The sequence below is a fragment of the Cetorhinus maximus genome, chromosome 25, assembly GCF_964194155.1.
Source record: "Cetorhinus maximus chromosome 25, sCetMax3.hap1.1, whole genome shotgun sequence".
NCBI classification, from domain to species: domain Eukaryota; kingdom Metazoa; phylum Chordata; class Chondrichthyes; order Lamniformes; family Cetorhinidae; genus Cetorhinus; species Cetorhinus maximus.
The window spans coordinates 32,783,604-32,804,214 of record NC_135903.1 but is presented as its reverse complement, the minus strand read 5'-3'; the positions used below and the strand labels follow the sequence as shown (position 1 = coordinate 32,804,214).

The 20,611-nt window shown below is 47.4% G+C and overlaps 1 protein-coding gene across 1 annotated transcript in view; it reads right to left on the bottom strand.

Annotated features, from left to right (window-relative positions):
• Positions 1-20,611, bottom strand: part of LOC144668040 (integrin alpha-8-like) — a 156,726-nt gene that overhangs the window by 104,826 nt on the left and 31,289 nt on the right. Inside the window, exons 4-5 of the mRNA XM_078529771.1 lie at positions 12,965-13,136; positions 1,592-1,641 (exon numbers count right to left, since the gene is read on the bottom strand). Of these exons, the coding sequence (XP_078385897.1) occupies positions 1,592-1,641; positions 12,965-13,136 (222 nt within the window). The remainder of the gene's footprint in view (positions 1-1,591; positions 1,642-12,964; positions 13,137-20,611) is intronic.

Below are 20,611 nucleotides of genomic sequence, written 5' to 3'. Positions count from 1 at the left end.
GCCATGATTGAATGGCGGAGCAGACTCAATGGGCCAAATGGCCTAATTTCTGCTCCTATGTCTCATGGTCTTATGATCTTATCTGCAAGTGGCTATGTAAATGGTTTATTAATGTTATGTTTTCTCTATCCAATTTTCTCTACCTCTCTCATGACTCAAACTAGGCTCACTTTCAACCCTCTAGTGTCTCGGTTAATCGCTAATTCGTCATTATCAAGGCTACTCAGCATGTAGGGCATCACCGATTAACTTGTGATGACAAATTGCCGAACTTTGTTTTGGTTTCTCTCAAGTATGAAGCTGGGATTATTTGAACAATCTTTGTCATGAGTGAATCTTCTCTATTAAGTCTATATCAACCTCTTCTATTAAGTCTACAGGCCCAATAGTTTTCAAGGACTTCCACTTCATTATGTTTCATGGATTATTTCTCCTACTTGAGATCTCAGTAAGAAAAAGCTACATACAAAGAGTTACATGGGAATTGTAATCCTTGGGCAAGAGAATGAGCTCTCCTGTAGGAGAATCCACAGCTATCCTGGTATCTCAGTGCACTGTCCTGCCCTGGTTCATTGCAGATCTTTTTACTGGGCGATTCACTAGAGGTGAACTTTTTTTAGTTTTGTCTACTCACAAAAATAATAATCAAAATGTTCTATAATTATCAATGAATTCTTTACTCCCTTCATAGAATTAATTTATTTTTGTTCTTCCGATTGAAACCTTTAATTTGTTTTATTGCCCCTCACCTTAGATCTCCATGGGGTATGTACATTCTCAATCCATGTGGCCCAGGATGATGACCTTTGTCCTGCACCCAGGTTTTAACCAATGCTGTTTTACAAAAAATAATCAGAGTCCCTATTGACATAACAGTGTCAGCCAATGAGTTGGAGCTGGATGGGACTGAGAGCTGGATTCACAGAAAATAGTCCATTTACTTGTCAAACAGAATCTATTTAAACAGTGCATGACAGCAAACAGTCTACAGAGTTTATTTAAAAACAGTCCCTATTAACTATGGCAAACAGAACTCCTGACCAAAACTCCAGCAAAGTGTCACAATAAAAGCAAGACTATTTCTCCAGCAAAATGCAGCAAGTAGAGATAGTTAAACGATGCAAAATAAGTGCAGAAGATCAATCCCAGCCACTCCCACAGTGGGGTCTGTAGATGTGATTAACTGGTGAATTGCCTGACCTTCCATTCTAGATAAGAATGGTGGCATCACTATATACAGCCAAAAGTAATAAGGCAGCACATTGTAGGCGTGATCCAGTCTTTTGATTCCCCTTACCACAGACTAGAAATGACTGTGAGTTATATTCTTGTATGAATTTCCAGTACATTTGCATCAAATCTATTTCTCTGCTATTTTAATGAAGCTTTTGGCCTGCTTAATAAATTGTTTTGTGCATCAGTTTAAACAGTGGACAAGAAATTTATTATGAACATGTTGAGTGTTTATGCAATAATGCAGCACAGGGTCATTCCCAAACTCATTTGCGTCAAATCTCCATAAGCAAGATTATTACAAGAATGGAAATTAAATATTAATAAAGTGTAGATAAATGCAAAGTTGAGCTATTACCTCCGTGATTGCACTGCTCCATCCTGCTTCACAAAAACGCTGGTCTGGGACTGAGAAATAAAGACCATTGTCATTAATCATTTAGCTCACAGGGCACGATTTCAGACAACATGCATTTACAAAACGTCTGTGTTTAATTGTTCGACTGCATTTTAGACAACTCCTGACTCCTCTTAAAGTAGGCCTCACTTCCAGCTCTCACCTCAACCTGCCCTCTTTTTTCTGTCCCCAACTCCATGGGCGGGATCTTCCAGTCCCGCCGATGTCAATGGATTTTTGCCGCATTTTGCGGCCCTGCTTCCGCCACTAGGGCCATAAAATTCCACCCATTTCTTCAGAAGGCTGGCCTTTAATCATTACTTCCCTCTCATTCTCGCTGTTACTTTTATTTTGAATACCTGGCCCTCCTTTTTCACCTTCATTTGTGTTGCTATTTTTTAATTTTGATTATCAGTCTTAACGGCAATTTTAATCAAACCTCCTTTCCGCTCTATGGGCCAGAGTTTCAATGATCTGTGGGGGTGAGCTGCCCGGCTTTGCCAACAGTGCCCCCCCGACGGTGTGTCAGACTTCTGATGCTTCCAGAACGCTGCTACTTGCAAAGCCAGGACATGAGCCGGGGTCGAGGGGAAGGGTGGGGATGAGCTGGCCACCTGCTTCCCTCCAATTGACTGACCATCAAGGTCATTGATGAGCTTGTTAATGGCCTGGAGAGGGCCTTAAGGGGATTTTCAAAGTGGTCAGCATGAAGAGGGAATGGTCTGCAGCATGTTAGTGCACACCTGCTGGGCGCACGGCGGGGAGCCATGATATGATAGTGCAGCTGAATTAAAATGTTGAGAAAAATGAAAAGAATGAAAACAGACAAAATGAAAACACAGCTGGTGGGGTCCAATTTAGCTGCCTGGAGGCAGTTTCCTAGTGACAGCAGCGCTCCAAGCAGGCCTAGAGGCCCTCCCTGCCTGCCTGGGTGAAGCAGCAGCTGTAGGCCTCTCGGTATAGGGATTCCCTTCCCCCAGCACTGAGCTGGGATGCAAAAGACATTTTTTTTATTTCAGCTTTGAAAAAGTTGCCGTGGGGGAGCCTCCATTTTGAAATGTCCACCCCCTCACATAGCTATCATAGTAGGCTGCTGCTGCTTTCAGGCTGGAAGGCCTCTGACTGGCGCTTCAGCTTCAAGGGCCTTTCTGCCTTCCTTAATTGAACATCAAGCCCGTCCTCTGGTCATTCAGTGACCATTGAGTGGGCAGTATTTTATGCTCTTCCTGGTGGCGAGTTTGGAGGCGGGGGCATTTAACTGGGCAGAATGGTGGCGGGTGGGAACCCCATCACCTTCCCACTATCATTCTAATTAAGTCTGTGGGAAGGCCCATGTCCGGCCTTCCCACCCTGCCGCCAATTGAGGCCCTTAAGGGGCACTAATGCCTCACTAAAGGGCTGCTTCTGCTGCTGCTGGTATTAACCCAGCAGAGGGTGGGCCTGTTGCCATGCAGGGAGCCAGATATGAAAACCTATGTGGGTTGCTTGTTGTCTCTTGGGGTGTTCTGTTCTTCTATTCAACAAAAATGTACCAATCAAATGACAAGGATTAGTAAAACAATAATGTTGGTTCATTATTTGAAGCTAAGACGATATACATACAATATACACTGAGAGACTGAGGCACATTTGACCTCCATAACTGCTGCTGTGTACTGGGTACAGAGTCATGGGACTAATACATCCTGGGCAGAATTTTCTGCCTGTTGGGCGGGTGGGCCCGACCCAATCGCCAGCGGGTGGGGAGCCGATCCCCACCGGAGAAGCGGGCCCCGCTGCCATTTTACGTGGGTGGGCCAATTAAGGCCCGCCCACCGTGACAGCCGGCGGGAAGCGCTATGTGCTCCCTGTGCAGGCGAGGGGGGGGGAGTTCCCTAAAAGCGAGAGTGCGCTCTTTCACGCATGCGCACATCTCCCTGAGGCTAAGTGCAGCCTCAGGGAGATCGCTGACATTTTTAAAAATATGAAAAATAGAAAAAAAAGTTCCCTAACATGTCCCCCTCATGTGAAAATGTCACATGAGATGGGACATGTTTATAATTTACACAATAAGTTTATTAAACTTTTAAAAACCCTACATGAAACCTCATCCCGCCGGTGGATGAGGTTTCATGTTTTTTTTATTCCCTGCCGGAGTTCCTGGCCGACCCACCAGCCTTAAGGTTGGATGGGCAGGTCCTTTAATTGTATAACTGATCTTGTCAATGGCCTCAATTGGCCACTGACAGGTCGGCGGGCAGACAGCTGATTTCGCTGCGCCCCCGCCTTCCTGAAAATTTAAATGGGGCGGGGTGACGTCAGGGGTTCCGCTGGATTTCATCCCGTGACATTTTACACCCCCTGCTCGTCGACGGTAAAATTCTGCCCCCTGTGTCGAGGTGATAGTGACTGACAGCAGTTTAAGATATGCACCCTTAAAGTTACATGTACATCATGTGACAACATCCCCCTTTTCTCTAAACTAGAGGTTTACTCTTCAAGAATCAAACTATTTACATGACAGCTGAAGAAAATAACATTGTGTCTGAATATATCATGACACAAAGCAATAAATTTACAAGTCTCCGAAATGTGTTGGTATTTTGCCTCTCCATCCAGACTTTGTCACTATGATCTTGGTTAGTGGCTGTTGTATTTGTTCAGAATGCTGTTTGTCGATAGGAGAGTAATGTTTGTCTTACGTCTTAGACCAAGGACAGGATTTTAGGGTCACCAGACAGGCGGGCCCGGGACCAGGCGGGAAACGGCCCACCGCCTGCGATCGCCCCCTGACCCCTGGCCAATTAACGGGCAACCAGCGTGAAACGGGTGCTGAAACGCTGAGCACTGCCGGGGGTGGGGGCGGGAGGAGTGCGAGTGCAGAATTCAGCCTATGCCCACTGGAAACTCCCTGAAGGCAGGGAGCAGCCTCCAGGAGCTGAGGAATATTCAAATCAAAATGAAAGATTTAGAAAATCGGAAGAACGTGTCCCTGCACAGCTCTTACTCACATGAACAGAAACATAATTAAAAACTATGTGAAAATATTTTTACTTTTTAAAATTAATGTCAGAAACCCCATCCTGCCCGTGGATGCAAAGGCCGCCTGGACAATTCGCCTGCTCGCCAACCGTGAGGTCAGACAGGCAGCGAAAAATAGCTTTAAATTAATCAATTAATGGCTTTAATAAGCCTCTTAATTGTCAGCGGGTGCACTGCCGTCTCTTGCGCGTGTCCGCTTGCCTGACATCATCGCGCGCTATTTTACTCTCAGTCGGGTTGGGCGCGTGCCCGCCCCTGGGATGTAAAATCCTGCCCCGTGTTCTGCTCGCAATAGGGTTACTTGCTGTTTCAGGTTGTGATATTGTTCTGGACTGGCATCTGTTTAGTCGCACTGTCGTGCCATTTGGCGATCTTACTTGAAACAATCTTGGTTGTGGACGCACGCAATTTCTGCTGAACTTCATGTGCCAGCAGTTGGCTGTTGTACTCAAACCTTTTGTCCAACATTGAGGGTGGGTAATTCATTACCTGCATGCCAGTCAGGGGCACTTTTTATCTTCCCCGATTTCCTCATTAATGCATCTTGTACCCATGGGGGCATAGATGAGTGGTAACTGGGGAGGGTTCTCTGCACTTGTTTGCTGAATAGTTATTCCGCATTGGTTCCGCAGTACGATGAAGTTTGCAAGTTTGGATTGGGAATACATATTCAGTTCCAACCGTGCCGCGTAGCCTGTCAGCTGATGATCTGTGTGGCAGAGTTAGGCGGTCCTCTCCCGATGTAAGCACAGGGTTTCCAATGGTGGTGGTCTGTGGTCTTCGTCATTGCCTTGATGATACCGTGGATGGTCCCTGCATGCCTGTGGGGCCTACAATCATCAGACACACGGTGTCCACAACACAAAATATCTGAGGTGACATGGGTGAGCTATTGTAGTGACACTTGAGTGTAATGGATCCCAGGGACAGAATCTCTGAGCCATTGTACATGGTGAGGTTGGCACTGGTTGGTTGAATCATTACTTGCCACCTCTGTGGGTACATACATTTCAGTGTATGAAGTGGAAGGCTGTTTGCACCTGCACCAGTATCCAGTTTAGCAACAATTTGTGATGTTCCTGCATCTGTGGGCATATAATCTCCATGGTGGCAAAGGCTTCACTGTGCCAATACATTATTTGATGTTCACCATGCTGAATAGCTGCTCACTTTGTATATCGATAGTGTAGTTATCCTCATCATCTGACCTTACAGCTTGACTAGACATTCCATAGATTGGGTGATGTCTGTTATGTTCTCTTGGTTGATTGAAATGCTCTGCCTGTCTGGCCTCTAGTTGTTGCTTCTCATGTGGAACCACTTGTTCTGGCTCTTGCTTTCTGCATTGGTACTTCCAGTGTCCTCTGGTGCCACATGCCTTGCATACATCATTAAATAGGGCAATTTGTGTGTGCATACATTTGAGGCTGTACCACCCACATTGCTTACCAGGCTTGTCTATATTGACTAACGTGTGGATGAATTCTGCACAGCCTGTAGACTCTGTCCACCTAATAGTGTGGCTTTATACTTGTGCCCGCTTTGTAGTAGTGGTTCCATGCTGTAACCTTTGGGTTGGTCAAGAGGTCCTCCCCCCTCATATCTGCCCAGACACCCCTCCCTCATATACCTGCCCGGACCTCTCCTCAGCCTCATACCTGCACGATTCCCTCCTTCTCCTCAGGATTGACCAGACACCGCTCCCTCTGACACCTGCCCAGGCACCTTCTTCCCATCAGGCTTGCCTGATACCCTCTCCAATTCATAGCTGGAACGTGCACTGGACTAGCCATATAAATACTGTGTCTACAAGAGCAGGTCAGAGGCTAGGAATCCTGTGATGAGTAACCCACCTCCTGACTCCCCAAAGCCTGTCCACCATCTACAAGGCACAAGTCAGGACTGTGATGGAATACACCCCACTTGCCTGGATGAGTGCAGCTCCAACAACACTCAAGAAGCTTGATACCATCTAGGACAAAGCAGCCCGCTTGATTGGCACCACATCCACAAACATTCAGACTCTCCACCACTGACGCAGTGTAGCAGCAGTGTGTACCATCTACAAAATGCACTGCAGGAATTCACCAAGGCTCCTTAGACAGCACCTTCCAAACCCACGACCACTACCATCTAGAAGGACAAGGGCGGCAGATAGATGGGAACATCACTACCTGGAAGTTCCCCTTCAAGTTACACACCATCCTGACTTGGAAATATATCGCTGTTCCTTCACTGTCACTGCGTCAAAACACTGGAACTCCCTTCCTAACAGCACTGTGGGTGTACCTACACCACATGGACTGCAGCGGTAAAAGAAGGCAGCTCACCACCACCTTCTCAAGGGCAATTAGGGATGGGCAATAAGCACTGGCCCAGCCAGTGAAGCCCACATCCCGTGAATTAATAAAAATAAAAACCTGCCTGGACCCCCTTCTTCCCCTTAGGCTTGCCCAGATACTTCTTCCCGCTTAGGCCTCCCTGGATTCCCCTACCTCTCATACTATCTGGACATCCCTCCCCCTCAGGCCTGCCAGACCTCCCTTGGTCCTGTGATGAACTTGAACCCTCGATTTGGGCCTGAGATTGCTGCTGCTGCTGGAACCTGCTTCAATTGGCCACCTGATGCGAGTGGGGCCTGAGTGCCACCACCAGCCCCTCACCCTGCTACCAGACATTTACCCCCTGGGAACCTTCCCCAGACACACACACCACCACAGCACCCCACCCCTCCCGGACCCGTCAACATGGACGTCCAATCTGCTGAAGCTGGACTACTACCAGAGAAGAATGCCAGCCTCTGCCCCTGCTTCCTCTACTGCCTTGTGGCTGAGTGGGCTCAGGTCTGAGCATGTGTACTCTACTGGCTCTGGACTGTGCATGTGCACTCTGCTGGCTCTGGACCGTGCATGTGCACTCTGCTGGCTCTGGACTGCGCATGTGCACTCTGCTGGCTCTGGACTGCGCATGTGCACTCTGCTGGCTTTGGACTGCGCATGTGCACTCTGCTGGCTCTGGACTGTGCATGTGCACCCTGCTGGCTCTGGACTCCACATATGCACCCTACTGGCTCTGGACTGTGCATGTGCACTCTGCTGGCTCTGGACTGCGCATGTGCACTCTGCTGGCTTTGGACTGCGCATGTGCACTCTGCTGGCTCTGGACTCCACATATGCACTCTACTGGCTCTGGACTGCGCTTGCACATTCTGCTGGCTCTGGACTGAGCATGTGCTCTCTGCTGGCTCTGGACTGCGCATGTGCACTCTACTGGCTCTGGACTGCGCATGTGCACCCTGCTGGCTCTGGACTGCGCACTCTACTGGCTCTGGACTGTGCATGTGCTCTCTGCTGGCTCTGGACTGCGCATGTGCACCCTGCTGGCTCTGGACTCCGCATGTGCACCCTGCTGGCTCTGGACTCCGCATGTGCACCCTACTGGCTCTGGACTGTGCATGTGCACTCTACTGGCTCTGGACTGTGCATGTGCTCTCTGCTGGCTCTGGACTGCGCATGCGCACTCTACTGGCTCTGGACTGTGCATGTGCACCCTGCTGGCTCTGGACTCCGCATGTGCACCCTACTGGCTCTGGACTGTGCATGTGCACTCTACTGGCTCTGGACTGTGCATGTGCTCTCTGCTGGCTCTGGACTGCGCACTCTACTGGCTCTGGACTGTGCATGTGCTCTCTGCTGGCTCTGGACTCCGCATGTGCACCCTGCTGGCTCTGGACTCCGCATGTGCACTCTACTGGCTCTGGACTGTGCATGTGCTCTCTGCTGGATCTGGACTGCGCATGCGCACTCTACTGGCTCTGGACTGTGCATGTGCTCTCTGCTGGCTCTGGACTGTGCATGTGCTCTCTGCTGGCTCTGGACTGCGCATGTGCACTCTGCTGGCTCTGGACTGCGCATGTGCACTCTGCTGGCTTTGGACTGCGCATGTGCACTCTGCTGGCTCTGGACTGTGCATGTGCACTCTGCTGGCTTTGGACTGCGCATGTGCACTCTGCTGGCTCTGGACTGTGCATGTGCACTCTGCTGGCTCTGGACTGTGCATGTGCACCCTGCTGGCTCTGGACTGCGCACTCTACTGGCTCTGGACTGTGCATGTGCTCTCTGCTGGCTCTGGACTGCGCATGTGTACTCTACTGGCTCTGGACTGTGCATGTGCACTCTGCTGGCTCTGGACTGTGCATGCGCACTCTACTGGCTCTGGACTGTGCATGTGCTCTCTGCTGGCTCTGGACTGCGCATGTGCACCCTGCTGGCTCTGGACTCCGCATGTGCACTCTACTGGCTCTGGACTGTGCATGTGCTCTCTGCTGGCTCTGGACTCCACATATGCACCCTACTGGCTCTGGACTGTGCATGTGCACTCTACTGGCTCTGGACTGTGCATGTGCTCTCTGCTGGCTCTGGACTGCGCACTCTACTGGCTCTGGACTGTGCATGTGCTCTCTGCTGGCTCTGGACTGCGCATGTGCACCCTGCTGGCTCTGGACTCCGCATGTGCACTCTACTGGCTCTGGACTGTGCATGTGCTCTCTGCTGGCTCTGGACTGCGCATGCGCACTCTACTGGCTCTGGACTGTGCATGTGCTCTCTGCTGGCTCTGGACTGCGCATGTGCACTCTGCTGGCTCTGGACTGCACATGCGCACTCAACTGGCTCTGGGCTGCGCATGTGCACCCTGCTGGCTCTGGACTCCGCATGTGCACTCTACTGGCTCTGGACCGTGCATGTGCACTCTGCTGGCTCTGGACCGTGCATGTGCACTCTGCTGGCTCTGGACTGTGCATGTGCACCCTGCTGGCTCTGGACTCCACATATGCACCCTACTGGCTCTGGACTGTGCATGTGCACTCTACTGGCTCTGGACTGTGCATGTGCTCTCTGCTGGCTCTGGACTGCGCACTCTACTGGCTCTGGACTGTGCATGTGCTCTCTGCTGGCTCTGGACTGCGCATGTGCACCCTGCTGGCTCTGGACTCCGCATGTGCACTCTACTGGCTCTGGACTGTGCATGTGCTCTCTGCTGGCTCTGGACTGCGCATGCGCACTCTACTGGCTCTGGACTGTGCATGTGCTCTCTGCTGGCTCTGGACTGTGCATGTGCACTCTGCTGGCTCTGGACTGCACATGCGCACTCTACTGGCTCTGGGCTGCGCATGTGTTCTCTGCTGGCTCTGAACTGCGCATATACACCCTACTGGCTCTGGACTGCGCATGTGCACATTCTGCTGTCTCTGGACTGCGCATGTGCACTCTGCTAGCTCTGGACCGTGCATGTGCACACTACTGGCTCTGGACTGTGCATGTGCACTCTGCTGACTCTGGACTGTGCATGTGCGCTCTACTGGCTCTGGACTGCGCTTGTGCACTCTACTGGCTCTGGACTGTGCATGTGCTCTCTGCTGGCTCTGGACTGCGCACTCTGCTGGCTCTGGACTGCGCATGTGCACTCTGCTGGCTCTGGACTGTGCATGTGCGCTTTACTGGCTCTGGACTGCACTTGCACATTCTGCTGGCTCTGGACTGCGCATGCGCACTCTACTGGCTCTGAACTGTGCATGTGCACTCTGCTGGCTCTGGACTGTGCATGTGCGCTCTACTGGCTCTGGACTGCGCTTGCACATTCTGCTGGCTCTGGACTGCGCATGCGCACTCTACTGGCTCTGAACTGTGCATGTGCACTCTGCTGGCTCTGGACTGCGCATGTGCACTCTACTGGCTCTGGACTGCGCATGCGCACTCTACTGGCTCTGAACTGTGCATGTGCACTCTGCTGGCTCTGGACTGCGCATGTGCACCCTACTGGCTCTGGACTGCGTATTTGCACTATGTTGGCTCTGGACTGTGCATGTGCACCCTGTTGGCTCTGGACTGTGCATGTGCACCCTGTTGGCTCTGGACTGTGTATGTGCACTGTGCTGGTTCAGGTCTGCGCAAGTATATTGTGCTGGCTCTGAACTGTGCATGTGTACTGTGCTGACTCAGGTCTGCGCTTGTATATTGTGCTGGCTCTGGACTGCACATGCACAGCAACAGAGTGCACATGCACAGACACAAAACATGCTTGGGCACCAGCAAGAGAAAACCTTGAGCAGCCCCCTCAGTCTCTGGCCAGTGAAATCCGGTGTCCCAGGAAGCCCACACCTTGGTCTTGGGACAGAAACTCCAGGACAATCCCAGAAAACCCAGGATGACTTGTCACCCTGGTCTAATGTCACATCCAAAAGAGGGCATCTCACCCCCTAAGTACTGCACTGAAGTTTTGGACAAGATTACATGTTCAAGTCCTGGAGTAGGGAGCCCAGACTGAGAAGTGAAAGTGTAACTATTGTGATACACCTTTAAGTGGGAGGCGCATCTCCGTCTCTGTTCCTTTGCCTCCTTCACATCTGTTCTGATGACGCTACCTTCAAAAACAGCTTCGCTGACATGTCCTCCTTCTTCCTTAACCGAGGTTTTCCACCCACGGTCGTTGACAGGGCCCTCAACCGTGTCCGGCCCATATCCCGCACATCCGCCCTCACGCCTTCTCCTCCTTCCCAGAAACATGATAGGGTCCCCCTTGTCCTCACTTATCACCCCACCAGCCTCCGCATTCAAAGGATCATCCTCCGCCATTTCCGCCAACTCCAGCATGATGCCACCACTAAACACATCTTCCCTTCACCCCCCCTGGCGGCATTCCGTAGGGATCGTTCCCTCCGGGACACCCTGGTCCACTCCTCCATCACCCCCTACTCCTCAACCCCCACCTATGGCACCTCCCCATACCCACGCAGAAGATGCAACACCTGCCTCTTCACTTCCTCTCTCCTCACCGTCCAAGGGCCCAAACACTTCTTTCAAGTGAAGCAGGAATTCACTTGCATTTCCCCTAACTTAGTCTACTGCATTCGTTCCTCCCAACGCGGTCTCCTCTACATTGGAGAGACCAAACGCAAACTGGGCGACCGCTTTGCAGAACACCTGTGGTCTGTCCACAAGAAAGACCCAAACCTCCCTGTTGCTTGCCATTTTAACACTCCACCCTGCTCTCTTGCCCACATGTCTGTCCTTGGCTTGCTGCATTGTTCCAGTGAAGCCCAACGCAAACTGGAGGAACAGCATCTCATCTTCCGACTAGGCACTTTACAGCCTTCCGGGCTGAATATTGAATTCAACAACTTTAGATCTTAAACTCCCCCTCCCCCCATCCCCACCCCGTTTCTTCACCCTCCCCCTTTTTTTTCAATAATTTATATAGATTCTTCTTTTCCCACCTATTTCCATTATTTTTAAATCTACAACTAATACCTTGTTAGTCTTTCCACCCCACCCCCACTAGAGCTGTACCTTGAATATCCTGCCATCCATTCTTAATTAGCACTTTTCTTAGATAATATCACCACCTTCAACACCTCTTTGATCCTTTTGTCTGTGACATCTTTTGATTATCTGCTCCTATCACTGCTTGCTTATCTCCACAATCACCCCGCCCTCAACTTCTCTCTCCCCCCGCCCCCCCACCTTAGACCAGCTTATGTTTCATCCCTCTCCTAACTATACTTCAGTTCTGCCGAAGTGTCATGAGGACTCGAAACGTCAACTCTTTTCTTCTCCACCGATGCTGCCAGACCTGCTGAGTTTTTCCAGGTAATTCTGTTTTTGTTTTGGATTTCCAGCATCCGCAGTAGCTTTTAGCTTTTTGTTTTTTTATATATATATATATATATATGTGTGTGTGGTAACCAAACCCTTACATGTGACTGGTGCCTTCATGTTTATTTGTTAATAAGCACAAGGAGGAGAAAACACAACAGTCACCACTGGACCAAACTAACAAGGCTGCACTTGGCCTCACCAAATAGGAACTTGCAACTTCATCCAAATTTGCAGGTGACTGCAACATCCTTTTTATTAAAAAGAATGATAAAAGATTTAGAGTCTGGGAGTAGCCTCTGATTCTGCACCAAAGGAGGTGGGGAGGGGGGTAAAATCGGTTAATGGAAGCAGCACAAAACAGGCTTCGCAAGGAATCAGTTTTGGCTTGGAAAATATGGCTAAGAGTTTTAGTTTCAAACCAATTCAAAGCAACACCGAGCAAAGGAGACAAAATCCCAAAAAGAGTTTCAACTATCGTTCCGTGAACTTTAGTAGAAAGACTGGGTGTGGTGAAAAATAGATTGTGGTTTTGCAGAGAGCCCATGCCATGCTGTTAGATTGGACCAGATCACCGCTCAAGATTTTACACACTTTTGCAGCTTTCAAACTATTGAACTTTTTCTAAAGTCTCTTCGTTTTATGCGGGACGTTCTCTTACCTTTTTGCTTAATCTGAAATTCCAAAATACTGGAGCGACAGGGTGAATATTCTGCATAGATGCTGAAGTTTTGAACCGCTATTAGACATGTGCCCACCGGCGTTATTCCACCAGTCTCTTTTAACGCTCCAAGACCCTGTGAATATTTCCAGTGATACATTGGTGCACAGGCCTGCAGATTGAACACAGACAGCAAGTGTTGACCATTCATGGCAGAAGTGTGTTGGCATTGACAGCATTGATTGCTTTGTTAATGTTTTATTTTTAAAATAATGCTTTTCTAAACAAGTATCACCAACGTGTCTGACCCTTTCCTCACTAAACAGCCACACTCATGTTTCGATTTGATCTCGGGAGGTGGGAAATTGCGACATGGCCCACATGAGCCATCCTTACCTACTCCAAGAAGATGGTGGTGGATCTTGCCCTAGAACCACTGCTGTTCTTGTGCTGATTGTCGGGGTTAGGGAGGAAATCCAAGATTTTGACCCCACATCCATGCAAAGGTAATTGTGGATATTGCGTTGGCCATAGAACCATAGAACACTACAGCACAGAAAACAGGCCATTCGGCCCTTCTAGTCTGTGCCGAAATATTATTCCGCTAGTCCCATTGACTTGCACCTAGTCCATAACCCTCCAGACCTCTCCCATCCATGTATCTATCCAATTTATTCTTAAAACTTAAGAGTGAGCCCGCGTTTACCACGTCAGATGGTAGCTCGTTCCACACTCTCACCACTCTCTGAGTGAAGAAGTTCCCCCTAATGTTCCCCCTAAACCTTTCCCCTTTCATCCTAAAGCCATGTCCTCTCATGTTTATCTCTCCTAATCTAAGTGGAAAGAGCCTACTCGCATTTAGTCTGTCTATACCCCTCATAATTTTGTAAACTTCTATCAAATCTCCCCTCATTCTTCTACGCTCCAAGGAATAAAGTCCTAACCTGTTTAATCTTTCCCTGTAACTCAACTCCTTAAGACCTGGCAACATCCTAGTAAATCTTCTCTGCACTCTCTCAATCTTACTGATATCCTTCCTGTATTTAGGCGACCAGAACTGCACACAATACTCTAAAGTTGGCCTCACCAATGTCTTATACAACCTCACCATAACATCCCAACTCTTATACTCAATACTTTGATTTATGAAGGCCAGTATGCCAAAAGCTTTCTTTACAACCCTGTCTACCTGTGACGCCACTTTCAGGGAATTATGTATCTGAACTCCCAGATCCCTTTGTTCCTCCACACTCCTCAGTGCCCTACCATTTACTGTGTATGTCCTACCTTAGTTTGTCCTTCCAAAATGCAACACCTCACACTTTTCTGCATTAAATTCCATCTGCCATTTTCTGGCCCATTTTTCCAGTTGGTCCAGATTCCTCTGCAAACTTTGAAAGCCTTCCTCGCTGTCCACAATGCCTCCAATCTTAGTGTCATCAGCAAACTTGCTGATCCAATTTACCACATTATCATCCAAATCATTGATATAGACGACAAACAACAATGGTCCCAGCACAGATCCCTGAGGCACACCACTAGTCACAGACCTCCAGTCTGAGAAGCAATCATCCACTACCACTCTCTGTCTTCTCCCACACAGCCAATTTCGAATCCAGTTTACAACCTTTCCATGGATACCAAGTGTCTGAACCTTCTGAACTAACCTCCCATGTGGGACCTTGTCAAAGGCCTTACTAAAGTCCATGTAGACAACATCCACAGCCTTTCCTTCATCTACTTTCTTGGTAACCTCCTCGAAAAACTCTACAAGGTTCGTTAAATACAACCTACCATGCACAAAGCCATGCTGACTATCCTTAATCAACCCTTGGCTGTCCAAATAATTATATATCCGATCTCTCAGAATACCTTCCAGTAATTTACCTATGACTGACGTCAGGCTCACTGGCCTGTAATTACCTGGTTTACTTTTGGAGCCTTTTTTAAACAACGGAACAACATGAGCTACCCTCCAATCCTCCGGCACCTCACCTGTGGCTAAGGACATTTTAAATATTTCTGCCAGGGCCCCTGCAATTTCTACACTAGTCTCCCTCAAGGTCTGAGGGAATATCATGTCAGGCCCGGGGGATTTATCTACCTTTATTCACTGTAAGGCAGCAAGCACCTCCTCCTCTTTAATCTCTATATGTTCCATGAATCTACTGCTTGTTTCCCTTCCTTCCTTATACACTATGCCAGTTTCCTGAGTAAATACTGATGCAAAAAAACGGTTTAAGATCTCCCCCATCTCGTGAGGCTCCACACATAGATGACCACTCTGATCTTCAAGGGGACCAATTGTGTCCCTTACTATCCTTTTACTCTTAATATACTTGTAGAAACCCTTCGGGTTTACCTTCACATTATCTGCCAAAGCAACCTCATGTCTTCTTTTTGCCTTCCTGATTTCCTTTTTTAGTATTTTCTTACATTTTCTATACTCTACAAGTACCTTATTTGCTCCTTGTTGCCTATACCTGCTATTCACCTCTCTCTTCTTCTTAACTAGATCGCCAATATCCCTTGAAAACCAAGGTTCCCTATGCCTGTTAACTTTGCCTTTAATCCTGACAGGAACAGGCCACTGGACAGGAATGGGAATCCTGACTGATTTTCACCTCCACAGATGCCATGGCTGAGGGTTAGCTCAGTGAAAATAGACCAGGATATCGAGTCAGTCACCTCTCTGGACTGAATGGCTTAGTCAACCTCTGCCATAACCAATTAACGGCACTGAAGGAGCACAATATCCTTTTAAAGTGCAAACGTTGCAAATAATGATTTTTCATGATACAGATACCAAAACAACTCAGTGGCCGACTTTAAAAGTCCTAACAAGCCCATGAATTCCCAAAATCCACAGCCAAAAGCAGGTTCTTATAACAGGTAATGTCTTGCAATCCCTCAAATGTAAGCTTTTGAACTCCCTCCATGGTGTAGCAGGCAGAGATACTGCATGGGCTTATACCGAACTCTCCCATCCCATGGTTCAATGTCATGATTTATACTGAGTTACATCAGGTTTGCAGCAATGAAGTAGGCCATTCAGCCCCAATGATCTATGCCAGTGCTAATGCTTCACATGAACTTCCTTCCACTCTTATTTATCTAACCCTATGAGAACTTATTCTTCTACTCCTTCCTTCCTCTCGCTTATTTAGTTTTCCCTTCATTGCACTTATCTTAGCGGCCTCATCTATTCCCTGTGGTAATGAGTTCCACATGTTAACCACTCCTTGGGTACAGAAGTTTCTCCAGAATTCCGCTTTGGACTTATTACTGACGATCTTACATTTACGACCTATAAACAAATGTATTTATTGCACTGATATCACCTGCAATGTCAACTAAGACTGATTTAACCAGCTGGGAGATGAGAGAAAAATCAAGCAGGGGTCCTATAATCAGTTGTTATTCTGCAGCTTTTTGCTGGAAAGTACAAATGCCTAAACATCAGAATGGGCTCAACTGTGATGCCTTGCCCTATCAAGTAACCAACTAACACACAATTGCCGGATTCTCATATTACGGCTATCCAGTTGAATAAGGAAGCAGAGGGCAGGCAGCAATGTAAACTGTACCCCAGCAAGGGTCAGTAGAAGGGGAAGCATAATTAGCGAAACAAAATGGGGAAAAAAAACTTACGTTATTCAACTATCTGCTTTGTTCGATAATTAGTCATCTAAATTTGGTGTGGAGTTTATATTTGCCACTTAACTCAGCATATCAGGAGTCCAATCAGTGCATAGCCAGTAGCCTCCCATGAGCAAACTAATGATCTGAAGAAGGCAGGGTAAACATTTGTTCATCAGAGAACTATTGAATATTAAAGAGTCCCTGTCAATAAGCCCAATGGTATTAACTATTAAGTAGAAGGCTGTGGGAGAATTTTTGTCCCAATACGGGGGTGAGAACGGGAATGGGTGGGCACATAATTTTGTGCCACCAACAACACGACGGTTTGCTGGTACCATCCTCCCTCTGAGCCATTTTCCCTGAGGTGGATTCAGGGTGGTGGGGCTACCCGTCTGCATGTGGCAGGAAGACAATCAAGGCAGGTTAAAAGGCAATTATCAGAAGATGAATGGAATTTTCCAGTCAGCCTGTGGGTCCCACAATAGCCTTGGGAATAGGGCAGCTACCTGCTTGCGGCCTTGGAAGGCCAGCACTCCTACCCAGCTTTGAGGCTCTCCCCACCTACCTGGTTACAGCTACAGCCATGGACCACCCTCTGGAGGGGTTCCCCCTCTACAGCGATGGCCTGGCAGCTGTGGCTGTTTTTCAATTCAATAGGTTTAAAAATGTTGAAAGGGTGCTTCAAAATGGAGGCCTCCTCTCTCTCCTCAGCTTCAATGCCAGGCTGCAGCTTCTTCCATTTTGGTGCGCTTTCTATTGACCCTCCCAGCTTTGAGAATTCATTCACCATGCTTAATTGTGACCTCTGGGCAATAATTGGTCAATTCATGGAAAATCACTGCCGGGTGACTGTTCCCCAAACAGTAAAGAGTTGGGACCCCATTTTGACCCTGACATTGGGGTCCTGATCTAAAAAGTAAAATCCTACCCAATACTTGCATTTAGATCAAAGATACAACGATTATTTAAAAATAAAACTACAACTTTCATTTATATAGCACCTTTAAGATTGGAATAAGTCCTAATGGCACTTCATAGGGGTGTTATCAAACAAATTTTGACACTGAGCATTATAAGGAGACATTAATCCAGATGATCAAAAGCTTGGTCAAAGAGGCAGGTTCTAAGTAGAGAGGCAGAGATAGTTAGGAAGGGAATTCCAGAGCTTATGGACCTAGGCAACTGAAGGCATAGCCACCAATGGTGGAGGGGAAGAAATCGGGAAAGCGCAAGAGGCCAGAACTGGAGAAACATCGATATCTCAGAGGAGTGTGTTATTGGAAGAAGTTGCACAGTTTGGGGGGGATGACACTATGGATTTGAAAACAAGAGTAAGAATTTTAAAAATTAAGGTGTTGCTGGACTAGAGCCAATGTAGGCCAAGGAGTACAGGGGTGATAGGTGAATGGGACTTGGGTGAGTTAGGACATGGTTAATGTTGTATTTTTATATTGATATAAAGGAATCAATCACTCATGAGGGATTGGGTAAACACGTGGTGGATTATTTTATTGAGACTAGACAAATGAGAACAGAAAGACATGGATGGAAAGCTTGAAGATAGCAGGAATTGGTGCGTGTGCTCTGCTGAAAAGCAAAGTGAAACTAAAGCTGGTTTGCAGGACACACTTCCCTCCTAGTGATGTCATGCTGCAATTCCTTAAAGGCATATTACAACATCCCCCTTTCTTTTTAAAGATGTTTTTGCCCCTTCCAAAGATGTATAACTATTTACAACACATGTTCATGTTTAGCTACCATTACATACACGTATAGAGCTGATGAATCTGCGAGTCTCTAAGGCATAGAGGTAATCTGCTGGTTCGCTCAGATCTCACAATGGTAACCTTGTCTGGACGTGTGTGTTTAATTGCTCACATGGATCAGTGGGATTGTCATTCTTGGATGTTGTTCCAGGTTTCATTCAGGATCTTGTCCGAGAAGCAATAGGATTGTACGGTGCTTGAAGAGCTGGAATGGATCTGATTTGTCCTCGGTTACACCTCACCATCGCGCCTCTGTGCAATGACTTCATAGGACCTTGGTTCCGAACAAATCTTGTCACCTCGGCTGGTCGCCATGCACCTTCTGTGGGATCCTGGGTGCAAACTTGTTGTTCCAACTGTAAACTTGGCAATTCTGTACCTGTATTTTTATTGTGCACATTGGTCGTTATCTCTTCCAGTTTTAGAAGTTACTCTTTATTTTCTGAGAGAATAGAATGGGTAAGAGTTGGTAGAGTGGTATGCACTGGTCTGACCAAACATGAGCTCTGCTAGAGATGGAATAGTTACACTTAAACATATTGCCCTCAGATGTAACATTGCAATAAGTTGATCTTGCTTGGTCTGTCTACATTTGAGAATTAGGGATTTCACTGTGCAAATCATTTGATGACACATTTCAGATTGCTGAACCTCAATCCTTCACTATGTTCTACTTGCATCAATAAGTGCAGATTATGATCATGTTCTTGGTTTGTTCTTCCCACAGCAGCAATGTCATCAGCGATGCAGATGCATCCTGGTGCAGTGCCTGTAATGTGGTCTACATGAGCTTGAAAGAGATCCTGACTAACAGAAAGCTTCTAAAGAAGTAATTGAAAATAGTATTGCCCGAATGGGGTACAAAATGTAATAAACTCATGGGGCTTCTGTGCGAGATGTACAGACCAGTAGCCATGCTTGGCATTAAGCTTCAAGAAGCATTTTGCACCTGCAAATTACAGATTTAACTCTTCTAATGTAGGTATTTTATAAGGACAACATTTCAAAGCTTAATTTAAACGTTGTGGATGGGGACATACTCTCAATGATCTGTCCTTCTTTATGACACACTAATTGAGCTGCATCAGTCTGAGTGCTCTTGTATTCTTCTAATGATTCTGTCTTTCTTCATTTTGTCTAGTTGGAACTTTAATTTGTCTTGTCTTTGGGTGTTGAACTTATGTGGTGGATCAACAGGTGGACTTGCATTCTCCTACAAGTGTAATGTTACAGCTCCCTTGAAACTGCCAATTTTGTCCAAACTTTCTGGGTATTTCAATGTTAGATTGTGTAGTGAGGTGGTAGGGGTAGTTGCTGAGATTGATCTGTTGTTTGAGGTCTGACTGATTCCATGGATTGCCACTAGTACGAGGTCATAACATGCCAGTAGATCTGGAATCATTGGGCATTTAGTCTCCATGATGTAGAACATCTGTGACACCCAGGAGGATTGATGCCATGGCCTTCCATATCTGTGCATACATGTCTTTTAGAATTTGCAGAGTAGTATGTTGGCACTTGCCCCTGTGTCAATCTTGGCCAATAACAAATAGTTATCAACTTCCTTGGGGCAGATAATTTGAATCTTGGCAAACACTTCAGATGGTAAGATGGCATTTATGTTTTCCGCAAGATTGATGGTGTGAAACATCTGTTCACTACTCTTTGTCCCATCTTGCACATCATCGTCATTTGCTGGTTTGCCACTCACCTCATGTGTATGTTTCTGACAGGATACCGGATGGTCATTCTTATTGCTTGAAGATACCCGTTGTGTACAGTCTGATTGGATCAGTGCACGGCTCTTTGTAGCTGCATCAGCCTTTGCTCTAGTGCACTGCCACTGCCAATGGCCCTTCCTACCACATGCCTTGCAGAATTAATGGAAAGCTGGGCATTTCCTTGGTCTCTGCAGAAGGCCACACCTTCCACCTGTCTTGCTAGGCTTGGGTGTTCTAGTAAGTGCGTCAACAAGTGGGGTTATACTTATGACCTGTAAGCTTCGTTGACCTGCGAGGATTGCTTTGTACTTATATTCATCCTTGAGTTGTTCTTCAGTGCTATATGTTTTAGGCTTGTCTAGCAGATCTTTCTGGAATTCTTCCATGGGAGTGAATGTGATCGCCATCTCAACAATCCTGTCTGCTAATTCTGCATTTGAAAAATCACAATACCCTTTTCTCAGTACCTGCTGATGAAGCTACGGGTTCTGTAGGCTGTTGTCAAAATGACATGAACT